At 43.0% G+C, this 20,911-nt stretch overlaps 1 protein-coding gene across 1 annotated transcript; it reads left to right on the top strand.

Moving 5' to 3' along the window:
- The first annotated feature begins 5,796 nt into the window (after positions 1–5,796).
- On the top strand, positions 5,797–19,164 carry LOC138789706 (deoxyribodipyrimidine photo-lyase-like). The gene is made up of 8 exons (XM_069968480.1): positions 5,797–6,093; positions 8,595–9,483; positions 9,733–9,905; positions 10,156–10,240; positions 13,699–13,931; positions 15,631–15,825; positions 16,014–16,239; positions 18,090–19,164. Exons 1-8 carry the CDS (start codon positions 5,875–5,877, stop codon positions 18,626–18,628), a joined length of 2,559 nt encoding a protein of 852 aa, XP_069824581.1. The 5' UTR covers positions 5,797–5,874; the 3' UTR covers positions 18,629–19,164.
- The last annotated feature ends 1,747 nt before the right edge of the window (positions 19,165–20,911 follow it).

Here is a 20,911-nt window from a genome sequence, read left to right as displayed (position 1 = left end):
TCTGGTGACCAGGACCAATTTTACTAAATGAGCATGACTCCAGTTATAGATTAGCACTTTTCCATACTTCACTAGGTATTTCCATACAGAATGTTAATCTTCATTTTTATATATTAGATTTATAAATATGTATCTTACCTTTGTGTGTTCTCCTCTTGTGTCTTATACTACTCTGCACCTGCAGAAGTAGTTCTGGCATAATGGTAGAGAAGAGTATATTTCATGCATGTAATGTAATCAGCAGAGAAAAGACCCTGGCACTTAATTTTACAGCCATAACAATTTATAATGGATGACAATTTATGGGACATTTTAGTGACCTGTAACATGACTCTTTATTGAAAAAAAAATCCAAGAAACACAGATCTTAAAGGGTTAGGTTTGTGGATTCAATACACATCTAGATGCGACACAGAGGTGTCCGAAGGTTTTGATTTTCTCTTTACGGTGATATATAGGGTTTATTTCCAGGGCCTCAGGGTGCTGTCATGTGATTTATGTTCCCATCATATATTATTGAGGTAAGAATGGGCTACAATTTCTTCCTGGGAGACACAAAAAATGGGCTAGAAGTGGCAATGAAAGAGGTGAAAAGATTTGGGGACCACTCTGGCTTAGTTATAAACCGGGACAAGTCGGTCTTGTTACAGATTAAAAGTGAACTGGCAGCGGATACTAGGCTTCGTGTGGAGGGGAAGGAGGGAGCATGTAAATATTTGGGGATATGGTTGTCGGCTGACCCTAAAAGATTTGTTGAACTTAATGTGGATCCCAGATTAAATAAAATGAAGCAGCAAGTTAGTATTTGGAATAAAATGCACCTGTCAAGGGCGGATAAAGTCGGTTTGATAAAAATGATCTGGGTCCCCCAGATACTGTACATAATAAAAGCCTCTCCAGTATGGTTAGGGAAATCGGTGTTCAGAAAGATAGAGAGGGTGATGAATGAACTGCTTTGGAACAGAAAGAGGGTTTGCCTTAAGTTGAGGGCTCTCACTCTCCTGGAGGCGAAAAGGAGGATTGGCACTTCCGGATTTTTTTGGTTATTATATCTCTGCTATGGTGTGTTGGATGATAAATTGGAACAAGGTGGCTTTTCTGACCCGTTGGATGGGGAGGCAGGAGGGGGTTGCCGATGATATTTTTGATACACTGGAGATAAATACATGTAGTAGATACCCTAGGTACTTGTTGGAATACATGTTCTGTAAATCCTGGGAACATATTAGGAAAGCTGAGGGGGTAAGTGGGATATATGATTTTACCCCGCTCTTAGGAAATATTAGACTCTTGGGACCAGACGCCATTCCTGACACATACTATTGGAAGAGTAAGGGTCTAGTTAAGGTATCGCAATTTAAGGAAGGTAATAGCCTTAAAATGTATGAGGAGTTATCACAGGTAGTTGAAGGTGGATTATGCCCGCTTAGATATATGCAGATGCAGAGCGCAACCCGGGAGGTGGTGGGGACATATAAGTGGAAAGTACACAAAGTTAAGTTTGTAACTTGTATAAAGAGCACGGTAGGGAAGAGAGGGAAACTGGCAAGAGTCTATAGATGGTGGGGAGAGTTGACGATAGGGAACACTGAGTTAATTTCACAGAAGAAATGGGAAAGTGTGATAGGGGAGAGAATGGAGCAATTTTGGTTTGAAGTTTATAGTTTGGCAGAAAAGAATCTCACGGATTTATAGACTTTATTATTCACTCAGGGATATAAAAAAATGGAAGAAGGAGGAGGGAGTAAAATGTATAAGGTGTGGAGTAGAAGAGGGAGACCTAGATCATCATTGGTGGAGATGTAGAAAGATAAGGAAATTTTGGAGTGAAGTGTTTAAGATCATTGGGGATTGTTATATGTTGGAGATAGGGATGGAATATACTTATGCACTACTAGGAAATATTTCTGATATAAAGCTTGGTAAAGTGACACGAGGAGTGATATATAAAATATTATTTGCTGCACGGTGGTTAATTGTTAGGAACTGGTTGCGGGTAAAGGTGCCGTCTGTTAAAGAATGGAAGAAGGTAGCTGATAGAATTCTGCGGTATGAGGTTTGGTCAAATAAAGATAAGAAAGGATGGTTAGCTCTGAAAAAGTGTGTGGAAGAGTGGAATATGTATTGGAGAGAGGGTTAAATAAGTAATGGAAATGATTTGTTTAGTAGTACTTCGCCGGGAAGGGGTGGGTGGGAAGGGGGGTTGGGCCTGGTCTTTTCCAATAAGCTTTTTGGTTTTAAACCCTGGAGGTTGTTATATGTGACTGAGAGGGGCGACCTCGGATGTCCTAGTAAGTGACTTGATTGGCAACTTTCTTTTTTTTTTTGTGTGTGAGAAAGTATGAGAAGGGGGTGAATGCCATACTGTGGCAGATGAGAAGTAGGATAATGTTAACTAGACGTAGTTTTAGGGGATAAGGGGTGGGGAATAGGATATAGGAATTTTCTAAAAAGACATGGTACAGTAATGGATGGACATCTGGGAGGTCCCCCCTCTTGGATTAGCTTCGGAATAGAAGCATTGTAACCTAGGGGAAACCTTGGGGGTTATCTAAGCTTGTTTGGACTTTGGTCGTGTAAGTGAGGATAAAGCCAGGCCTGGGAAGTGGGGGAGGAGATGGGGTGGGAAGAGAAAAAGGGGGGGGGGAAGAATGAAGATATATTTTTTTTTTATATGGTAATGTTATTCCTTTTGTAATATAATAAAGCTTAATTAAAAAAAAAAAGAATGGGCTACAATTAAACACGGACAATTAGTTAAGTTACAGAATTGGGAACTGCTCCTATGGAAAGTAACAGAAACAGGGTTTCCAGGGCTAAGGTGCCACTGTATAAAATAACAGGGTCAGAAGAGTTCAGTTCAGCCCTGGCAATTTGGCAGGTAATAGAGGTGGGAAGGTAGACAAGTAGAGTTGTCATATGTACCAGTCTTTAGAGACCCCATAGTGTGGCAGGGAAAAAAAAGATGCCCTGTGTCTGAATTGCGTTATCAGGTGGAAGTGCATTGTGGGAGATTGTGGCTAGATTCCTTCCACCTTTTCACTATATACTATTCCTAGATGGAAAAAAAAGCAAACAAGATGGTGCAACTGGATGCTTATCCTGTGGTAGCTTCCTGTTGCCATAGACTTGCATCATACATGCATCATCAAACATATCCATTGGGATTTTGTTAACAAGACAGAAAAAGACAAGTCTCTGTTTGGTCTGCCGGGAAAATAGAGGCCGCCAGACACTTTCAACACTTTCAACCGTGACATAAATTGCAGGAGACAAGCTCCATAGACAGCTTTTTAGTATAAAATTTGTGCCTTTGTGCTCCACACTGCAATGCAAAGTTTCGGCTTACATAAAGCCCTTCTCAAGCATGCTTGATGTACGGCCGCATTCACACATTTTGTGTTCTGCAAGGAACACGGACGTGGAATGCATCAGATTCCGCGGGACAACTGTGCATGAATATGCGCTGTGCTGTAATGACAGCGCCACGTGGCTGCTTTATTACAGTGCGGAGCTTATGCATGCAGTTCCCCCGCTCCCAGCATCTTATCATAGATGCTGCCCAGGCGGGAAGGGGGAGGCCGTTACATGCATTCCACATCTGTGTTCGGTGCAGAAAATGGAACGTGTGAATGCGGCCTAAGGTGGCTTGATGTAAGCCGAAATGTTGTATTGCAGTGTAAAGTAAAGGCACACATTTTCTTAAAGTGCTGTCAATTTCATTTTTTTAGATTTGTGGCAGATGTTTGGTCCAGTCCGGTGAGGTTTGCACCCATCTACAATAAGACTTATCTGCTATTGATAGTGCTTACTTCGCTACTATCACGACAGAACCGGACTCCTGCAATGAGACAAGAAAAACAAGCCATGGAAAGAAGGGTCTGAATACCAACATCAAATTCTTTGACATGTCTGTGCTTTATTGACAGCCTAAGTACAGGTAGAAACCCGTTGAGCATGACTAGATGCTACTTTGTCCGCTGTCCAAATTACTGGATAGCACGGATCGAAGTTGCATTTTGGTGGTTTAAAGCAGTGCACCAGAACAGCATCAGAACAATATTCTCCTCATCGGGTCCCAGGGTCAGTGTGCGGCTGCAGGGACCCGAGAGTTTTTCTTTAATATGTTTGAAAGACAGATAATTTTAGGCTCCATTCAAAGTGCATTTTTCTCTACTCCTGCCGTACGCATTTGTGTACCTAAAAATGCCATGCAAACATGTTGACCACCATATCAGTAGAGTACCTTTAAGCAAACAATCAAAAAGTGCCTCACATAGTGTATGTTTTGTATATTAGCTTTACATCTGTGTACTTTTAAGGATGCAAAATTAAAGTCTACTACCTTTTTTAGGTATTTTGGTACTTTGCAAGTATGCATGGTCAATGGAAACAATATGCAACTGTCAAACAATAGACTTCCCCTACCCACGCACACACGTTGATTATGATGATGTAATTGTGCAGTGCGTGGGTCCACGGGCCTCTTGTCGCAGTGATTTGTGAAGCGAAGCTTAAGTAAATGTGGCAAGGGGAGGTGGGTTGGAGGGAAGACATCTACCTGCTGTGTGGTCCATGGTTTTACAAAAGATAATGGCACTGACAGACAGAGGAGTGAATTGCTCCTCACTCCTCAACAGTGTTTTACAGTCAGTTCACAGCGCAGAGGGGCACCCTATGAATCATGGGCCTCCGGGCAGCTGCCTACCCTACCCAATGGGAAAGACAGCTCTGCCAGGCATGTCTGCAAACAGCTTTTAATATACATCCACACTGTCTACAACTTAAAAAAAACAAGATTTTAAAGTACATTTAAAAAAAAGTATACACTGTTAATACTGTTTTTAAGGAACGTGTTTAAAGGGGTAGTGCAGCGTTTAACATTTATTCACTAAATAACACACATTACAAAGTTATACAACTTTGTCATGTGTGTTAAGTGAATGGCCCCCTTCCCCGTGTTCCCCCCACACCCGGAGGTGTGGTGCATTATACTTACTCAATTGCTGTTGACCCCGGCCGCCATCTTGGGTCGACGATGTCATCTTCGGGAGGCCGGCCGCTTTAGCCGTCCCTCATGCCGACCCCCCTCTGCCGAGTCATCAGCTGCAATTGGCTGTTATGCTCAGCCAATCGCAGATGAGGATGACGCGGCAGTATACTGCATCACACTTCCGGGGTGGGGGGAACACTCCCGGGGTGAGGGCCATTCACTTAAATAACACACATTACAAAGTTGTATAACTTTGTAATGTGTGTTATTAAGTGAATAAATGTTAAACGCCGCACTACCCCTTTAAAAAGAACATTTTTTTCTATACAGTACTAAGGCAAGGATGTACTGCAATGACTTACATATACAAACCATTAGAGGGTATTCTCTCCAATTACACCGATCCTCTGGACAGATAATACTTATGTGCAAATTATGTACACAAAAGAAATAAATATATAAACACTCTCACACACACAATATATATATATATATATATATATATATATACACATACATATATATATATATATATATATATATATATATATATTTTTTTTTTTTTTTTATAAGAACTTTGCATTGGTTGGTATTTTTTTAATATAAAGCTTAAAAGCCGATAAACAATTACCTTCTCTTTATACTTTCTGTATACAGCGAACCATAAACAGCCAAGGATCATGGGATTTGTAGTTTGTTCTTCCGCTCATTACTGATTGGCTTACTGCGCCCTTTACCAATATGTCCGCCGTGGTTTCGGGCAGCACGTGTGGGCATGCGCATGGCGTGCCTTGATTCGGTAAGGTCAAAGGGGAGAGTTGAGAGGTTACGGTGGTTACAAAACAGTTCGGAAGAGCTTGTGTAACGCGGAGGGGAAGAGAATGGAGAAAACCGGGCTGGAGGAAGCGGAGATAGCGGCCATGAAGAGGCAGCTGCTGTCCGGGGAGGTGGGGGCCGAGGAGTTCTTCTGTATGCTGCTATCCCTAGTGGGGGAGCACCGGAGCCGAGCCCTGCTGCCTGCTATCATAGAGCCCCTGAGCTCCAGCCGCCCTGCCCTGTCCTCCCAGCTGCTGCACATACACCGCCACTACTGCCTGCAGGTAATGCATGGGTATAGCCTTACTATATGGCCTGCCTGGGCTCCCTGTATCCATTGGGTCATATCTAATAGACTTTGCGGATCAGGTCATTGTTCTGAAGGTCTCTGCTTGCTGTCAGTGAATGAGAGGTAAATGCAGTGAACAGAACCCACCCTGATCCTGCTCTGCCAGGTCCCTATTCACACTAGTGTCACCTTTCACAGATCAGTATTCCAGTGGATCCTGATAGATCTCATTGACTTAGGAAGAGTTCTGGGTTTAGGGGGATATTCCCATGGCAAAGTTATCCCTATCCAAGCCTCACAGAGAATATATGTGTTGCACTCCATTCATTCATTCAGGGCACAGTTTTCTTCTGTTCTCAGGATCAGTGGGAGTGTATGGACCCCTACTGATCAGCTTGTTAACCCCTATCTTGACTGTAGTACTGCACTGCAAGTAAACCCTAAAAAAATAGTGTATCTAACACAGGTGGGGGGCTTTGGTACAGTGTGTCAGATTTCTCTTCTGTTAGTCGTACCTTCTCTGACTACTGCCAGCTTTTCATATATTAAAATCCTCAATTATCAAAAATTACACAAAGACTTTTTATAGTGGTTACTCTTATACAGTGGCGGTCTTTGGCACCAAGCACCCCAAGCGATCGCTTGGGACCCCCAACATCCAGGGGGGCCCCCACGCTCCGCTCTTGTACTCAACACTGCTGGACAGGGCCACTGCCCCGCTCGCTGCTGCCATCTAAACTGTAACTATGAGCACTCGTAATGAGCGCTCATAGTTACATGCAGCAGCGCTGACAGGGCGGGAGACATTGGCCCCCTTCCTGTCAGTCACTCTTGTGGCCGCAGGAAGGGTTTTCCCTGCGGTCACAAGTGGCAGCTTTGTCCTTGTGGTGCCGGCGCTCCAGTGACATCACTGGAGCATCGGCGCCAGGACAAGGGGAGCACGGCCTCTTGTGATCGCAGGGAAAACCCTTCCTGCGGCCACAAGAGTGAAGAGAAGAGGAGACGCCCGGACCCAGGTGAGTATAAGTGTTTGTTTTATTGTGTTATATACTATATGGGAGGGGGAGCACACAGGGGTCTGTTTAACCGGGGGAGCGCACATCGGGGGGGTCTATATAAATGGGGGGAGCACACAGGGGGGCTATATAACAGGGGGAGCACACAGGGGGGCTATAGACTACTGGGGCTTCATAGAGGGGTCTATATACTACTGGGGGCAGCAGAATGGGGTCTATATACTACTTGGAGAGCACATAGGAGGTCTATATCCAAGTGGGGGAGCACACAGGGGGGCTATATACTACTGGGGGAGCACACAGGGGTCTATATACTACTGGTGGGGCACACAGGTGGTCTATATACTACTGGAACATACAGGGGGTCTATATACTACTTGTGAGGCACACAGGTGGTCTATATATAACTGGGGGAGCACACAGGGGTCTGTATACTACTGGGACAGCACACAAGGGGTCTATATAATACTGGTGGGGCACACAGGGGGTCTATATACTACTGGGGGGAGCACACAGGGGTTTATATCCAAGTGGGGGAGCACACAGGGGGGCTAAATACCCCTGAGGGAGCACACAGGGGGCCTATAAACTAGTGGGGGAGCACACAGGGGGTATATACACCTGGGGGCAGCACACAGGGGGTCTATATACAACTGGGGCAGCACACAGGAGGTCTATATACTTCTGGGGGAGCACACGGGGGGCTATATATAACTGGGGGAACACACAGGGGTCTATATACTACTGGGGGAAGCAAACAAGGGGTATATACTACTGGGGGCAGGACACAAGGAGTATATATTACTGGCGGTAGCGCACAAGGGGTATATACTACTGGGGGCAACACACAGCGGTCTATTGTTTTGGAATGCGTGTCGAGGGGGGGGGCCCAGACATAACCTCGCTTGGGGCCCCAGAAATGCCAAGACCGCCCCTGCTCTTATATAGTGTTACACAGAGACCTTGTGTATAATGGTTACTCTTATAATAGTGTTACACATAGGCCTTATAGTGGTTACTCTTATAGGCTGCGTTCACACTACGTATATTTCAGTCAGTATTGCAACCAAAACCAGGAGTGTATTAAAAACACAGAAAGGATCTGTTCACATAATGTTGAAATTGAGTGGATGGCCGCCATATAACAGCAAATAACTGCCATTATTTCAATATAACAGCCGTTGTTTTAAAATAACAGCAAATATTTGCCATTAAATGGCGGCCATCCACTCAATTTCAACATTGTGTGAACAGATCCTTTCTGTGTTTTTAATCCACTCCTGGTTTTGGTTGCAATACTGACTGAAATATACTGACTGAAATATACATATACTGACTGAAATATACGTAGTGTGAACGCAGCCATATAGTGTTACACATAGACCTTGTGTATAATGGTTACTCTGAACCACATACGGTACTTGGGTTTTAACCACATATGGTAGATTGCTGAATAATCCTCTCTTATTTTTTTTTTTAGGGACCAAGTGATCCTTATGATGAGGAACTGGAGATTGCAATTGCACTGTCTCTCCAGGAAACTTCTCCCAGCCAGGACGCTCCTCCTAGGAACAGGTCTCCAGGTTGTAAGGCTTCATTTGCTGATGCTGCTAAAAAAGTGACTGCCCAGAATACAGGACACCAATCCTCACTGAACGGCAAAGACTGTCACCTACCTGGCACCAGGCCCTGCAGAGACCTCCCACAAGCCATGGTGGGCCTTCACATCTCTGACCATGGGAGGGCACATGTAGAAAGTGCGTATAATGGTCAGCCTGAGCCTGAAGACTGTGTCCTGAACACGTATAGAGATATATACCCTATAGAGGCTCAAACTACAAACCCAAACAAGACCAGAAAGAATAGAAGGAACAGAAGGAGAAAAAACCCATCCATACCAGGGGCTCCTGTAGCTATGAAGCCTGTAGTAGTTTGGTTTAGAAGAGATCTGAGACTCTATGATAATCCAGCACTAATATCTGCCCTGGAGCGTGGAGCCCCAGTCATCCCTGTCTTCATCTGGAGTCTGAGTGAAGAAACTGGTCAAAACTTTACATTAGCCACTGGTGGTGCTACTAAATTCTGGCTTCACCATGCCTTGTTCCAGCTCAACAAGTCTCTGATAGACAAGTTTGGCAGCCATATTGTTTTTAGGGTGACTTCATCATGTGCGGAGGAACTTGTTTGTCTTGTGCGGGAGACTGGAGCAGACACAGTCATAGTGAATGCTTTGTATGAACCATGGTTGAAAGAACGAGATGATCTTATTTCAGAGAATTTGGAAAGACAGAGAGTGACGTTCAAGAGATGCCATTCATACTGTGTACATGAGCCTTACTCAGTCAGTACCGAAGGGGTTGGACTACGAGGTAATTGTCCTTATATAGGGAACCTGTCTGTATATGACAAAACTATTGAATAAAGACACCACAGAGTCTACAGTTACATCCTGTAAGCAACAGGAACTAGAAATGGACCCCTGAAGTCACACGTGCTCCTGTCTGTATTACAGTTCTCTCTCATTACCTATATAGATTTGGGGCAAATACATGAATCATAAATAAGAAATTGCTATTTAATAGAAAATGTGTGTGAATAGTATCTTACTTATTGTGTAGGTATCGGCTCTGTCAGCCATTTCATGAGCTGCTGTACGAGGAACGCATCTCCTCCCATAGGCACGCCATATGAAGCTCCTGCTAGCCTTCCTGTCCCATCTCATTGGCCGGAGTCGGTGAACCTGGATAGTTTAAATTTGGCCAAGATGCCCCGTAGGAAAGATGGCTCTAAGGTAAGTGAGGATGGTTCCACTGGGGGGAAAAAGAGGCTCATCCTCCAGCACTATGGCCATGTGGAGCCCTGTATTACATATGCATGGACATCCTAACACTGTACACAGGATTGACATTCCTACAGAAGTAAAAGGGTTGAGTGGTGGAAAACTGTTTTTGTCTATATGTTCTCTACAAATGATATCTTAGACCATGGGTTTCCCCTTACATACATATACTACTCTCTAATGTTTGCTTCTGTTTCCATAGATTGACTGGGCAGCAACTATCAGGAAATCCTGGGATTTTAGTGAAGATGGAGCTTACACTTGTTTAGAGGATTTCCTGAAAGATGGTAACTACAGCTTTAATGTATTTTTAAATCTCCTCACTGATTTAAGGCCCTATTCCGCCAACAGATTATCTGCCAAAGATTTGAAGCCAAACCCAGGAACAGACTATAATCAGAGAACAGGTCATAAAGGAAAGACTGGATTTCTCCTCTTTTAAAATCCACTCCTGGGTTTAGCTTCAAATCTTTGGCAGATAATCTGTCGTCAGATCTGTTGGTGGAATAGGGCCTTTAGTTTGACAGTGTGCATGTTATTTTACGTTTGTCTTTGTGGCATGCACAGGGAGCCCTATGCATCATCACAATATTGTGGCTCATAAGTGGATGAGGGCGCACATTAAAGGGGTTATTCAGCGCTACAAAAACATGGCCACTTTCCCCCTACTGTTGTCTCCAGATTGGGTGGAACAGTAGACAACAGTAGGGGGAAAAGTGGCCATGTTTTTGTAGCGCTGGATAACCCCTTTAAGCTCAGAAGGCAAATGGTGTAAAGTTGTTATGCCAAGATATTCTCCTCTTTCCACAGCATATGTGGTAACTAACATTACATTGGTAGGGGCGCAACTGCTTGGACTCCTCACTGATTGTGAGGGGTCCATGAGGATCCACCCAAATACTGATCTGTTGTATTTCTGTTATGATTGGAAGTAATCACACTAGCTTTACTATATACAGATAGGACATGTCATGGCAGTTTCTAGGGCATCTTGGCAACAGGGCGAATGTTGATAAAAGCACCCACTCATATACTAATAAAGTCCCCCTTCATTGCCCCATATACTTATAATGACCCCCTGAATTGCCCCACATGTAGTAATAGTCTCCCTGCATTGCCCCCATATATTTATAATGTCCCCTGCATTGTCCCCCAAATAGTAATGTGCCTCCTGCATTGTCCCCATACAGTAATAATAATCCCCCTGCACTGTCCCCCATTTAGTAATAATAATGTCCCCTGCACTGTCCCCCATATAGTAATAATAATAATGTCCCCTGCACTGTCCCCCATCTAGTAATAATGTCCCCTGCACTGTCCCCCATATACGTATAATAATGTCCCCTGCACTGTCCCCCATATACGTATAATAATGTCCCCTGCACTGTCCCCCATATACTTATAATAGTCCCCTGCATTGTCCCCCATATACGTATAATAATGTCCCCTGCACTGTCCCCCATATACGTATAATAATGTCCCCTGCACTGTCCCCCATATACGTATAATAATGTCCCCTGCACTGTCCCCCATATACGTATAATAATGTCCCCTGCACTGTCCCCCATATACTTATAATAATGTCCCCTGCACTGTCCCCCATATACTTATAATAATGTCCCCTGCACTGTCCCCCATATACTTATAATAATGTCCCCTGCACTGTCCCCCATATACGTATAATAATGTCCCCTGCACTGTCCCCCATATACTTATAATAATGTCCCCTGCACTGTCCCCCATATACTTATAATAATGTCCCCTGCACTGTCCCCCATATACTTATAATAATGTCCCCTGCACTGTCCCCCATATACTTATAATAATGTCCCCTGCACTGTCCCCCATATACTTATAATAATGTCCCCTGCACTGTCCCCCATATACTTATAATAATGTCCCCTGCACTGTCCCCCATATACTTATAATAATGTCCCCTGCACTGTCCCCCATATACTTATAATAATGTCCCCTGCACTGTCCCCCATATACTTATAATAATGTCCCCTGCACTGTCCCCCATATACTTATAATAATGTCCCCTGCACTGTCCCCCATATACTTATAATAATGTCCCCTGCACTGTCCCCCATATACTTATAATAATGTCCCCTGCACTGTCCCCCATATACTTATAATAATGTCCCCTGCACTGTCCCCCATATACTTATAATAATGTCCCCTGCACTGTCCCCCATATACTTATAATAATGTCCCCTGCACTGTCCCCCATATACTTATAATAATGTCCCCTGCACTGTCCCCCATATACTTATAATAATGTCCCCTGCACTGTCCCCCATATACTTATAATAATGTCCCCTGCACTGTCCCCCATATACTTATAATAATGTCCCCTGCACTGTCCCCCATATACTTATAATAATGTCCCCTGCACTGTCCCCCATATATTTATAATAATGTCCCCTGCACTGTCCCCCATATATTTATAATGTCCCCAGCATTGTCACCCACACAGTAAAGCTCCCTATGTAGCCCCACATTGTATGTCCCCACATAGTATACCCCTCCCCTCCCCCTGTGTAGTAGCTTCGATGTAAAAAAAAAAAAAAAAAACACAAAGCAAACTCACCTATCGCAAGGCTCCCCCGCAGTCTCTCCTCCTGGAGCCGCTATTTCCAAGTACAGAGACTTCTGGTGCAGGCTTCCTGTCATCAGAAGTCCCCTGTTCCAGCCCCGCAGCGTCCGCACTCTCTCCTTGGCTCTGGACATGACGTCACATCTGAGCCAAGCAGGAGAGGAGTGAGGGAGCTGCGAGGCAGATACAGTGAACTTCCGATGCAGGAAGCCTGCACCGGGAGGCTCTGTATTTACATCACCGGAGCTGCGGCGCGGCACTTCAGTGTCCGGGGGCGGGGGCTGCAGGGAGACGGGGCCTGTCAGTGTCCATCTTAATGTGCCCTATCAGCTCCCGTTGGGGCTTTTGGCGGGGGCGACAATGATGTGGGGAGTGTGCAGGGGCCGGGTGTTGTCGGGCACCGCCGGGCGCCCCTTGCCCTTTGCGCCCCGTGCGGTGGCCCGGCCCGCCCGGCGCTAGAAACGGCCCTGCGACATGTATGGTAACTGACTGAGTGTCCTCCAGAGCGGCCACTCACCATATATCTTCAGTGCAAAATGTGTGTTTGGTTTCTGTCTGCAGTACCATCTCTCAGGAGGAGGAAATGTCTTCCTCTGGCAGATCTAGTAGTAGTGTCTATAAATGGAGAGCGACATCACTGGAGCTTCACAAGGTTTCCATTAAACCAACTTGTAGAAATGTTCTCTCTGCGGCTCTACCGGAGGTGCCAGTAGGCACATAACATGCAGGAAACAAGTAGAACTCGTGTTTTGAGTAAGATTATGAAAACTTTATTTAGGCAAAAATTTAAACAAGAACCCCTAGTTGCCAAGGTGCTCCAGGCTCCTAAGCCCCTATTTAAGGGTATTCAATAAACTAAAGCCTTCTGATTCATGCCATACTTTGGCATCCATCACTCATAGGCTAATATTGTATGTATTTAATGGATGTTTCTAAATGAACCTGTTAGCTCTAAAGAAGGCATCATTTCATCTATGTCATTCTTAATTTTTTTCACTGATCAAACAGAAACCCCATAGACAACACAGGAACGCTCGGCCAAGCCGAACGTTCTGGTGTGTTGGGAGGATGGCCAGACAATTAATCGTCCGTCAGTTATTGAACGTGTATGGGGACTTTCTAATTCTTTCTATTTTTTCCCTGTAGGAATTAAACACTATGATAAAGAATCTGGTCGGGCGGATAAACCTTACACCAGCCATATCTCCCCTTATCTCCACTTTGGTCAGATCAGCCCGAGGACAGTGTTACATGAAGCACACTTTACAAAAAAGAGTGTTCCAAAATTCCTGAGAAAGCTGGCATGGAGAGACCTGGCATATTGGCTGCTAGTCCTGTTTCCTGACCTGCATGTGGAGCCAGTCAGACCTGCATACAAGGTAAGGAGATCATAGCCCAATATTATGTTATTGCTATATACAATGCATCAGCCACAAAGCAGCCTCATATCCCATTCTCCAGGAAGCATATTTTAGGACCATGTTATTGCAAATAGCAAAACCTGTACATGAGACCTTGTAATGGCTTAGAATATATGTCAATTGGCTCCTAAAGATGTTTAACCCCTTAATGACCAGACATTTCTAACCCTAGTGAATATTGCGGTAAAATGGTTATGTAAGAAAATAAAGCTTCTCCCTCTTCCTTGAGATGTGTAGTTTTACTCTTGGCATAGTGTGTCCCAAAATGAGTGTCTCTGGACAAATAGCTTTGAATAAATAATGATTTTGTCATACTCTGTTAAGCTACGTTTACACAATGTAAAATGTTTGCTAATCACGGCCGTTGTTACAACGGCCATGATTAATAGAAATTTTACATTGCACTGCAGTCAGAGGGAATCCTGGACAGAGTGTATACACATAGTATACATTCGGGCCGGGATCGCTAGCGGCCGCAGTAAAATCTGACATTTCAGTTTTGTGCGGCCGCTCTTCATTGAATAGTGGCCACACACCACTGCCTGTTCACACAATGGAGACTGTGGCTCCGGCCGCACACTACATTGTGTGCAATGGTGAATTGGGATGCGGGCGCACACTGATGCACCTGCATCCCAACTCAAAAGAAATGGAGTTTATCCGGCAGGTACTACAGTATCAGCTGGGATAAACTTTAGACACCGTCCGTTCTGTGACACAACCTGGTCACAGAACAGCCGGTGTCATATGCTGTGTGAACCTGGCCTTAAGAAGATGTTTATGTTGAGTGCTTTATTAGCGTGTGACAATAATGTATTGTGGACTTCAGTAAAATTAAAATGTGGAAAAGTAAGAGTGGACACATCTGTATATCATACGGACATTGCTTATATAGTCTGCCACTTCCGCTTTTGACTGTCACTGACCTGTTCATGTTGCTGCTGTATTAAGGGAGTTTTACAGGGAAATATAATTCATTGTGTAGTGGTGGCATCAGGTTAAAGCACTGATATTTCTACTTCACTGATATTGCATTGGGAGCTGCCCTTCAGTAACCTGGTGCCATTGGCTTCCAGCTCCATGTATTGTTCTCTTGCAAGTGCCAAACAGCAGATTAGTAGGGGTGCTGCGTGTCTGCACCCCGCTGATCAGGTATTGAGGGCCTATACTGTGGATAGGCCATACATTTTTTTTATTTTTTTTTTTTACTGGAAAATCCCTATAAAATTGTGAACTTTACCTTATCTGTTAGATTGTCTGTTTCTTCAGGGTAGAGTCGGTGACATGATCCAGGTTAGACAAGTGTATCACTTCACATGTTTTCGATTAAGCCCCCACTATATTTTGCAGTTTTTACTCTTCAGTAGTGACAAGCGAACTTGCGAATGTTTAGATTTTGCCAAACCTGATCGCTCTGCATTTGACTCCTGGCAGCTGGAAAAGTTAGATGTGGCCCTAGGGAGGGCTGTATTCATATTTTCCTGGTAGCCTTAGGGCTGCATCCAGCTGCCGGTAGTCAAATACAGAGCAATCTGGTTTGGCCAAATCCAACATTCGCAAGTTCGCTTGTCACTACTTTTTAGCTAAAGCATAACCAGTAGAAAAATAAGCAGATAATGTGTGTGCATTCTTCTGTGATGTAAACTGCTTGTTTCAGAGTCAGCGATGGAGCAATGATAAGCAGCATCTGCGAGCATGGCAGAAGGGAATGACAGGATACCCCCTGGTGGATGCAGCCATGCGAGAACTGTGGCTCACAGGATGGATGTGTAACTACTCCAGACATGTGGTGGCTTCCTTCCTTGTTGCCTATCTGCATCTTCACTGGATTCATGGATACAGGTGGTTTCAGGTAGGTTGTAGTCTGCCTATTTTTTTTTGTACTTAGCAACAATTCTCAACTACAGATATGCAGCTACTAGGCAGGATAACATGTCTCTATTTTTAAGTAGCCTAATTTTTTTTCTGCACCCATTCATAAGTGGTTGTTTTTTCAACACTTTCACTGTACTTGTGGTTGTTGTTTTCTTTATCATTTAGGACACCCTTGTGGATGCAGATGTTGCAATCAATGCCATGATGTGGCAGAATGGGGGAATGTCAGGGCTTGACCACTGGAACTTTGTGATGCATCCGGTGGATGCAGCTCTGACCTGTGACCCAGATGGATCTTATGTTAGGAAGTGGTGTCCAGAGCTTGCTGGCTTACCTGATGAATACATCCACAAGCCGTGGAAATGTGCCCCATCTCAGCTCAGACGAGCAGGTATGTAGCATTTCTAATCTGCTAATGGTTGAAGGGATTTAATGTAGGCCAGATAACTACCTAATTATATACTGGTATGGTTGTTACTACAAATGTCGACCACGAGACATCCTAAAAAAGGCTTACTTCTAATGGGAATATTTGTTAAGTAGTAGTCTTGACATCTGTAATGACACTTCACTTTGTGACTGGAACAGGCAGGTACAGTGATGTTACTCAGCATGGCTGGAGGTCAGACATGAGAGAAAAGCAAAGGCCGTCCTGTAGCGCCCCCTACTGGTACAAAGCAGAGATTTAGCAAATGATCGATCCTCTGCTTTGTGGATCCATTAACTTACATATTTGGAAACAGCTAATATATTTTAATTGGGAGTAGTCTTCAGACATGCACTTTTTTTTGCATTTTGTATTGTTAAAAGGGTTCTCCAGGGTAACAAAAAACAAACTTGCTTTCTTCCAAAAACACCACTGTTCCCTCTGAAGTTTATGGAGCCAAATTGTAATATGACACAACCTGAGGTAATATGTGGCACTGTTCTTGGAAGAAAACAGCTATCTATGTTCTAATTCTGGATACTCCCTTTAAAGGGGTAATCTAACATCTAAAACGTACCTCTCACAGTTCAGCCTTTGAAACTCTGTGTGCATATTTAGCTGCCAACAGAGGTCTTGATTACTGTGGGGATGTACTAGACATTGGCCAGTTTGGTACAGTAAAGACAAAGTTTGGACACATCTTCTCATTCAGAGTTTTCTGCATTTTCATGACTATGAAAATTGTAGATACACACTAAAGGCATCAAAACTATGAATTAACACATGTGGAATTATACAGTATACCTAACAAAAAAGTGTGAAACAATATTCTAGGTTCTTCAAAGTAGCCTCCTTTATTATTTGATTCCTGCTTTGCACTCTCTTGGCATTCTTTTGATGAGCTACAAGAGGTAGTCACCTGAAATGGTCTTCCAACAGTCTTGAAGGAGTTCCCAAAGATGCTTAGCACTTGTTGGCCCTTTGGCCAACCAAACCGGATGGAATAGAATGCCGCGACAATCTACAATTTTCATAGTCATGAAAATACAAAAAACTCTTTGAATGAGAAGGTGTTTCCAAACTTTTGGTCTGTACTGTATACCACTTAAGTTCAGATCCACAACATTTTAAAAGTATTCTCTTTTGCTTGGAAAACTTCCTCAGTAAGTGTTCAACAACCAGATCACATTTGTATTTTACCAGAACTATTTATTGTTGTTTGACAGGTTTTACACATAAGGTCTGTGTGATCCACAAGGTCTGTTCACTACATAATGTTATGGTGCTTCAAAGAACTTGTGGCCTTTCCTAACATGTCTATTATAATAAATACTTCTATTCTCCATGAAAGTTGCAGTATGCAGGCACTAGAGATGAGTGCATGTACAGTACAAAGTGAATTGATGTGTTAGCAATCGGCAATCTTCTTATCAACCTTCTGCTTTTGAAGTCCATGCCACTCCACCCTGGGTGCCTGGAAAAGCTGGATCCAGCTTTTTCAGGCACCCAGAGGGAGCAGCACAGACTTCAAAAGTGGAAGGTTGATAAAAAAGATTGCCGATTGCTAACACATCAATTCACTTTGTTTGTACTGTACATGCACTAATCTCTAACATGGACATATCCATAGACAACTAGAGGTTATCACACTCCTGTTTAAAAAGTGACCACCACAATGGAAACTTAGGGGGAAGAAATGTTCCAGAGGAATAGACTGTACTCTATGCTTTGCTCCAGTAGAATGGCCAGGTCTTGGTTGGTTATACAAAACCAGTCAACTTTTTTTCTATAATGTGCTGCTTTTCTTTTAAAAGGAGTCACCTTGGGTGAAAATTACCCCCACCGTATAATTGTGGATTTGGAAGACAGACGCGAACAGTCCTTAAAGGATGTAGTGGAAGTGCGTAAAAAACACCCTGAATACACTGATGAGGTATCTGGCAGTGACATGGTTCCTGTTCCCGACAATCTTCTTGCTCTCACTTTGGGATATTCCGAAGGAGAAGATGATGTAATCAAAAGTCAGACTGGACGATTTCTATTACCAGTTATCACAAGGAAGGAGTTCAAATACAAAACTTTACAGCCTGATTCAAAGGATAACCCTTACAACACAGTACTGAAAGGCTATGTGAGCCGTAGGCGGGATGAAACTATTGCTTACATGAATGAAAGACACTTCACAGCCAGTACAATCCATGAAGGGACCCAACTGCATGAAAGGAAGGAAAGGACTGCTAGGATCTTGGAGGGTCTCCCACAAGCCACAGACTCAAAGAAAACAAATAGGAGAACGCCAAGAAGTGATCCTCTCTCTATAATACCTCCAGCTTACTTTCACCTGGCCAACTAGAAGATACATTGACAAAACACTTTAGTTCTCCAACTTATTTATTCTTCAGAACACTACCCCCAATGTCCTGGCAGCAAGCATTTTTACTGTCTACCTCATTTCTGTGCTAGTGCCTTAAATTATATGGAAGGACTTTCTGGCCTTCTCTTTCCTAAGATAATAAAGAAAATAATCTTTTCCCAGGCAGTTTTCTGTACACTTACCAACCACATCTACTGGACAGTTGCTTCTTACATCTATTACTGTGTCTTCAGTCAAGTAATATTTTCTCATTTCTTATTGTTGCCTAACCAGGAATGTGTCTTCAAAATGGATGAGCTGTGGGTAGCTTATTGGTACATTTTGCCTGGAAAACCCCATTAGGGTGCTTTCACACATACAGGATTCGCAGCAGATTTGATGCTATGTTCAGTTAGTTAAATTAAGATCAATGATTCTGTACGTGAGAACGCACCCTTAAAACAGAAGTACCAAAAAAAAAAACTTACTTACTTTGCAACTAATCTGTAAGCAAAGCCTTATGAATAAATTAACAAACTGGATAGTATCTGTTGGGTAATGCTTCTGTTTTAAGCTTAAAGCTCAATATTCAGAAATTTCAGAACATTCTCAACTTAGAGCCCACTGTGATTGTTATATGATATTAATTGTTATGTAATATGTCATACCCATAGCCTCATGGTTGTAAACTTTCCTTAAAGGGATTATTCACCTAAGAGCAAAACAATTGAAATGATAGCTAGTCTCCTGTCTTTCTAGCTGCTGCCATTCCTGAGTTACAAGTTTTTCAAAAAGCCGATCTATAACCAAGATAGGAAACTACATTTCCCATCATGCATTTTACTGATTGGTCCATTTGAGTACTCTCCCCCTTAGCTTTCTTTTCTGTCCACTGCTGTCATTACTATTGCACAGTAAACACAGGCCTATTTTTTTTACTCCAATATGTATTCCATTCTAGCTGATGTAGTAGCAGAGCTGATGCGCACATGGTGTAGCTATGTGCTGCATAAAAGGCATCTGTTTACCAGGGGTGTAGTGCAGGTTTAGATCTTTCCTTGCTGACTGTGAATGAAAACATTCTAGTTCCATCCAGACTAAGAACATTTATAACACAATATGCAGAGCTGTGACACAGTTAGGTACATCTGCATTCACTGACAGCAAGCAGAGATAGAACTATAACTTTTCATATTACAGAGACCTAGGCTCAAAGACACATGTATGTCTATGGTAGCAGCACAGAGGCTTGGAGATAATGCAGATAATGTCTCCTGGGGGTCGGGTTACCAAGTCAATAGACAGCTAACCCAGCCCCCAGAGAGGAGATCACATGTCCTCTGACCACAAAAGCTGATCGTGGTTTGCATGGACCGAGAGTATTTTAGATAATGAGCAGAAAAAGGGTGCAAAAGATAGGTTATACATGTTACACATAGGGTTGTATTGGGAAGGGGAATTGTTTAGAATGTTTGTTACCCAGATAACCCCTTTAATTCTTGGCATATAGCTGTAAATCAGCAGCCATGTGATGTACCAGTAACATCACTGCTTAGCCAGTGGGCTTTCCAATGCCGGTAGTATTGCACATAACCACTGATTGGCAATCACATGATGCACAAGAAGTTTTTTTTGTTGTTGTTTCATTACATATAAGGTAGGAGTTTTTTTTTTATCATAGTAATGGTACATATGCCATTAAAGGGGTTGTCCAGAATTAGAAAAAAAAAGCACAGCTCCATTTACTTCAATAGAACGGAGCTGCAGTATCACACCCAAATTTAGAGTGGTGCTGTTGCTGGAAGAAAATTACCATATTTTCCTAAACCTGGATAACCCCTTTAAGGCTGTCATCACACAGCAGTTTTTTTTTTTTTTTTTTAAATGCCACTGTAGTTTGAGCCAACAATAAGCGTGAATTCAAAGAGAATGGGAACTATAAATTAAGGACTTATACTTCTGATTTATGCTAGACTGCATCTGGCTTTTGGTTTAAAACCAGTGTCCGTTAAAAAAAAAAAAAAAAAGCTTCTGTAGTATCACACAGCCTTAAAAGGAATGTGTCAGCTAAATTGTATTTTACACATTAGAGTCAGATACTAGAACGTGTTTTATTCTAATCTGTTTCTATTTTCTGACTTGAAATTTATTTATTTTTCACTTTTTGTATATTATAGGAGCTTCCATATTGCCCTAGCCAAATATTAACAGCATTTAGTGACATGCTTTACAGCAAGACTCATTGACAGATGACAATAGACAGACTATGTCCCCTTGAGATGA

The sequence above is a fragment of the Dendropsophus ebraccatus genome, chromosome 4, assembly GCF_027789765.1.
Source record: "Dendropsophus ebraccatus isolate aDenEbr1 chromosome 4, aDenEbr1.pat, whole genome shotgun sequence".
Classification (NCBI taxonomy): domain Eukaryota; kingdom Metazoa; phylum Chordata; class Amphibia; order Anura; family Hylidae; genus Dendropsophus; species Dendropsophus ebraccatus.
This window is presented reverse-complemented; position numbering and strand designations above follow the sequence as displayed.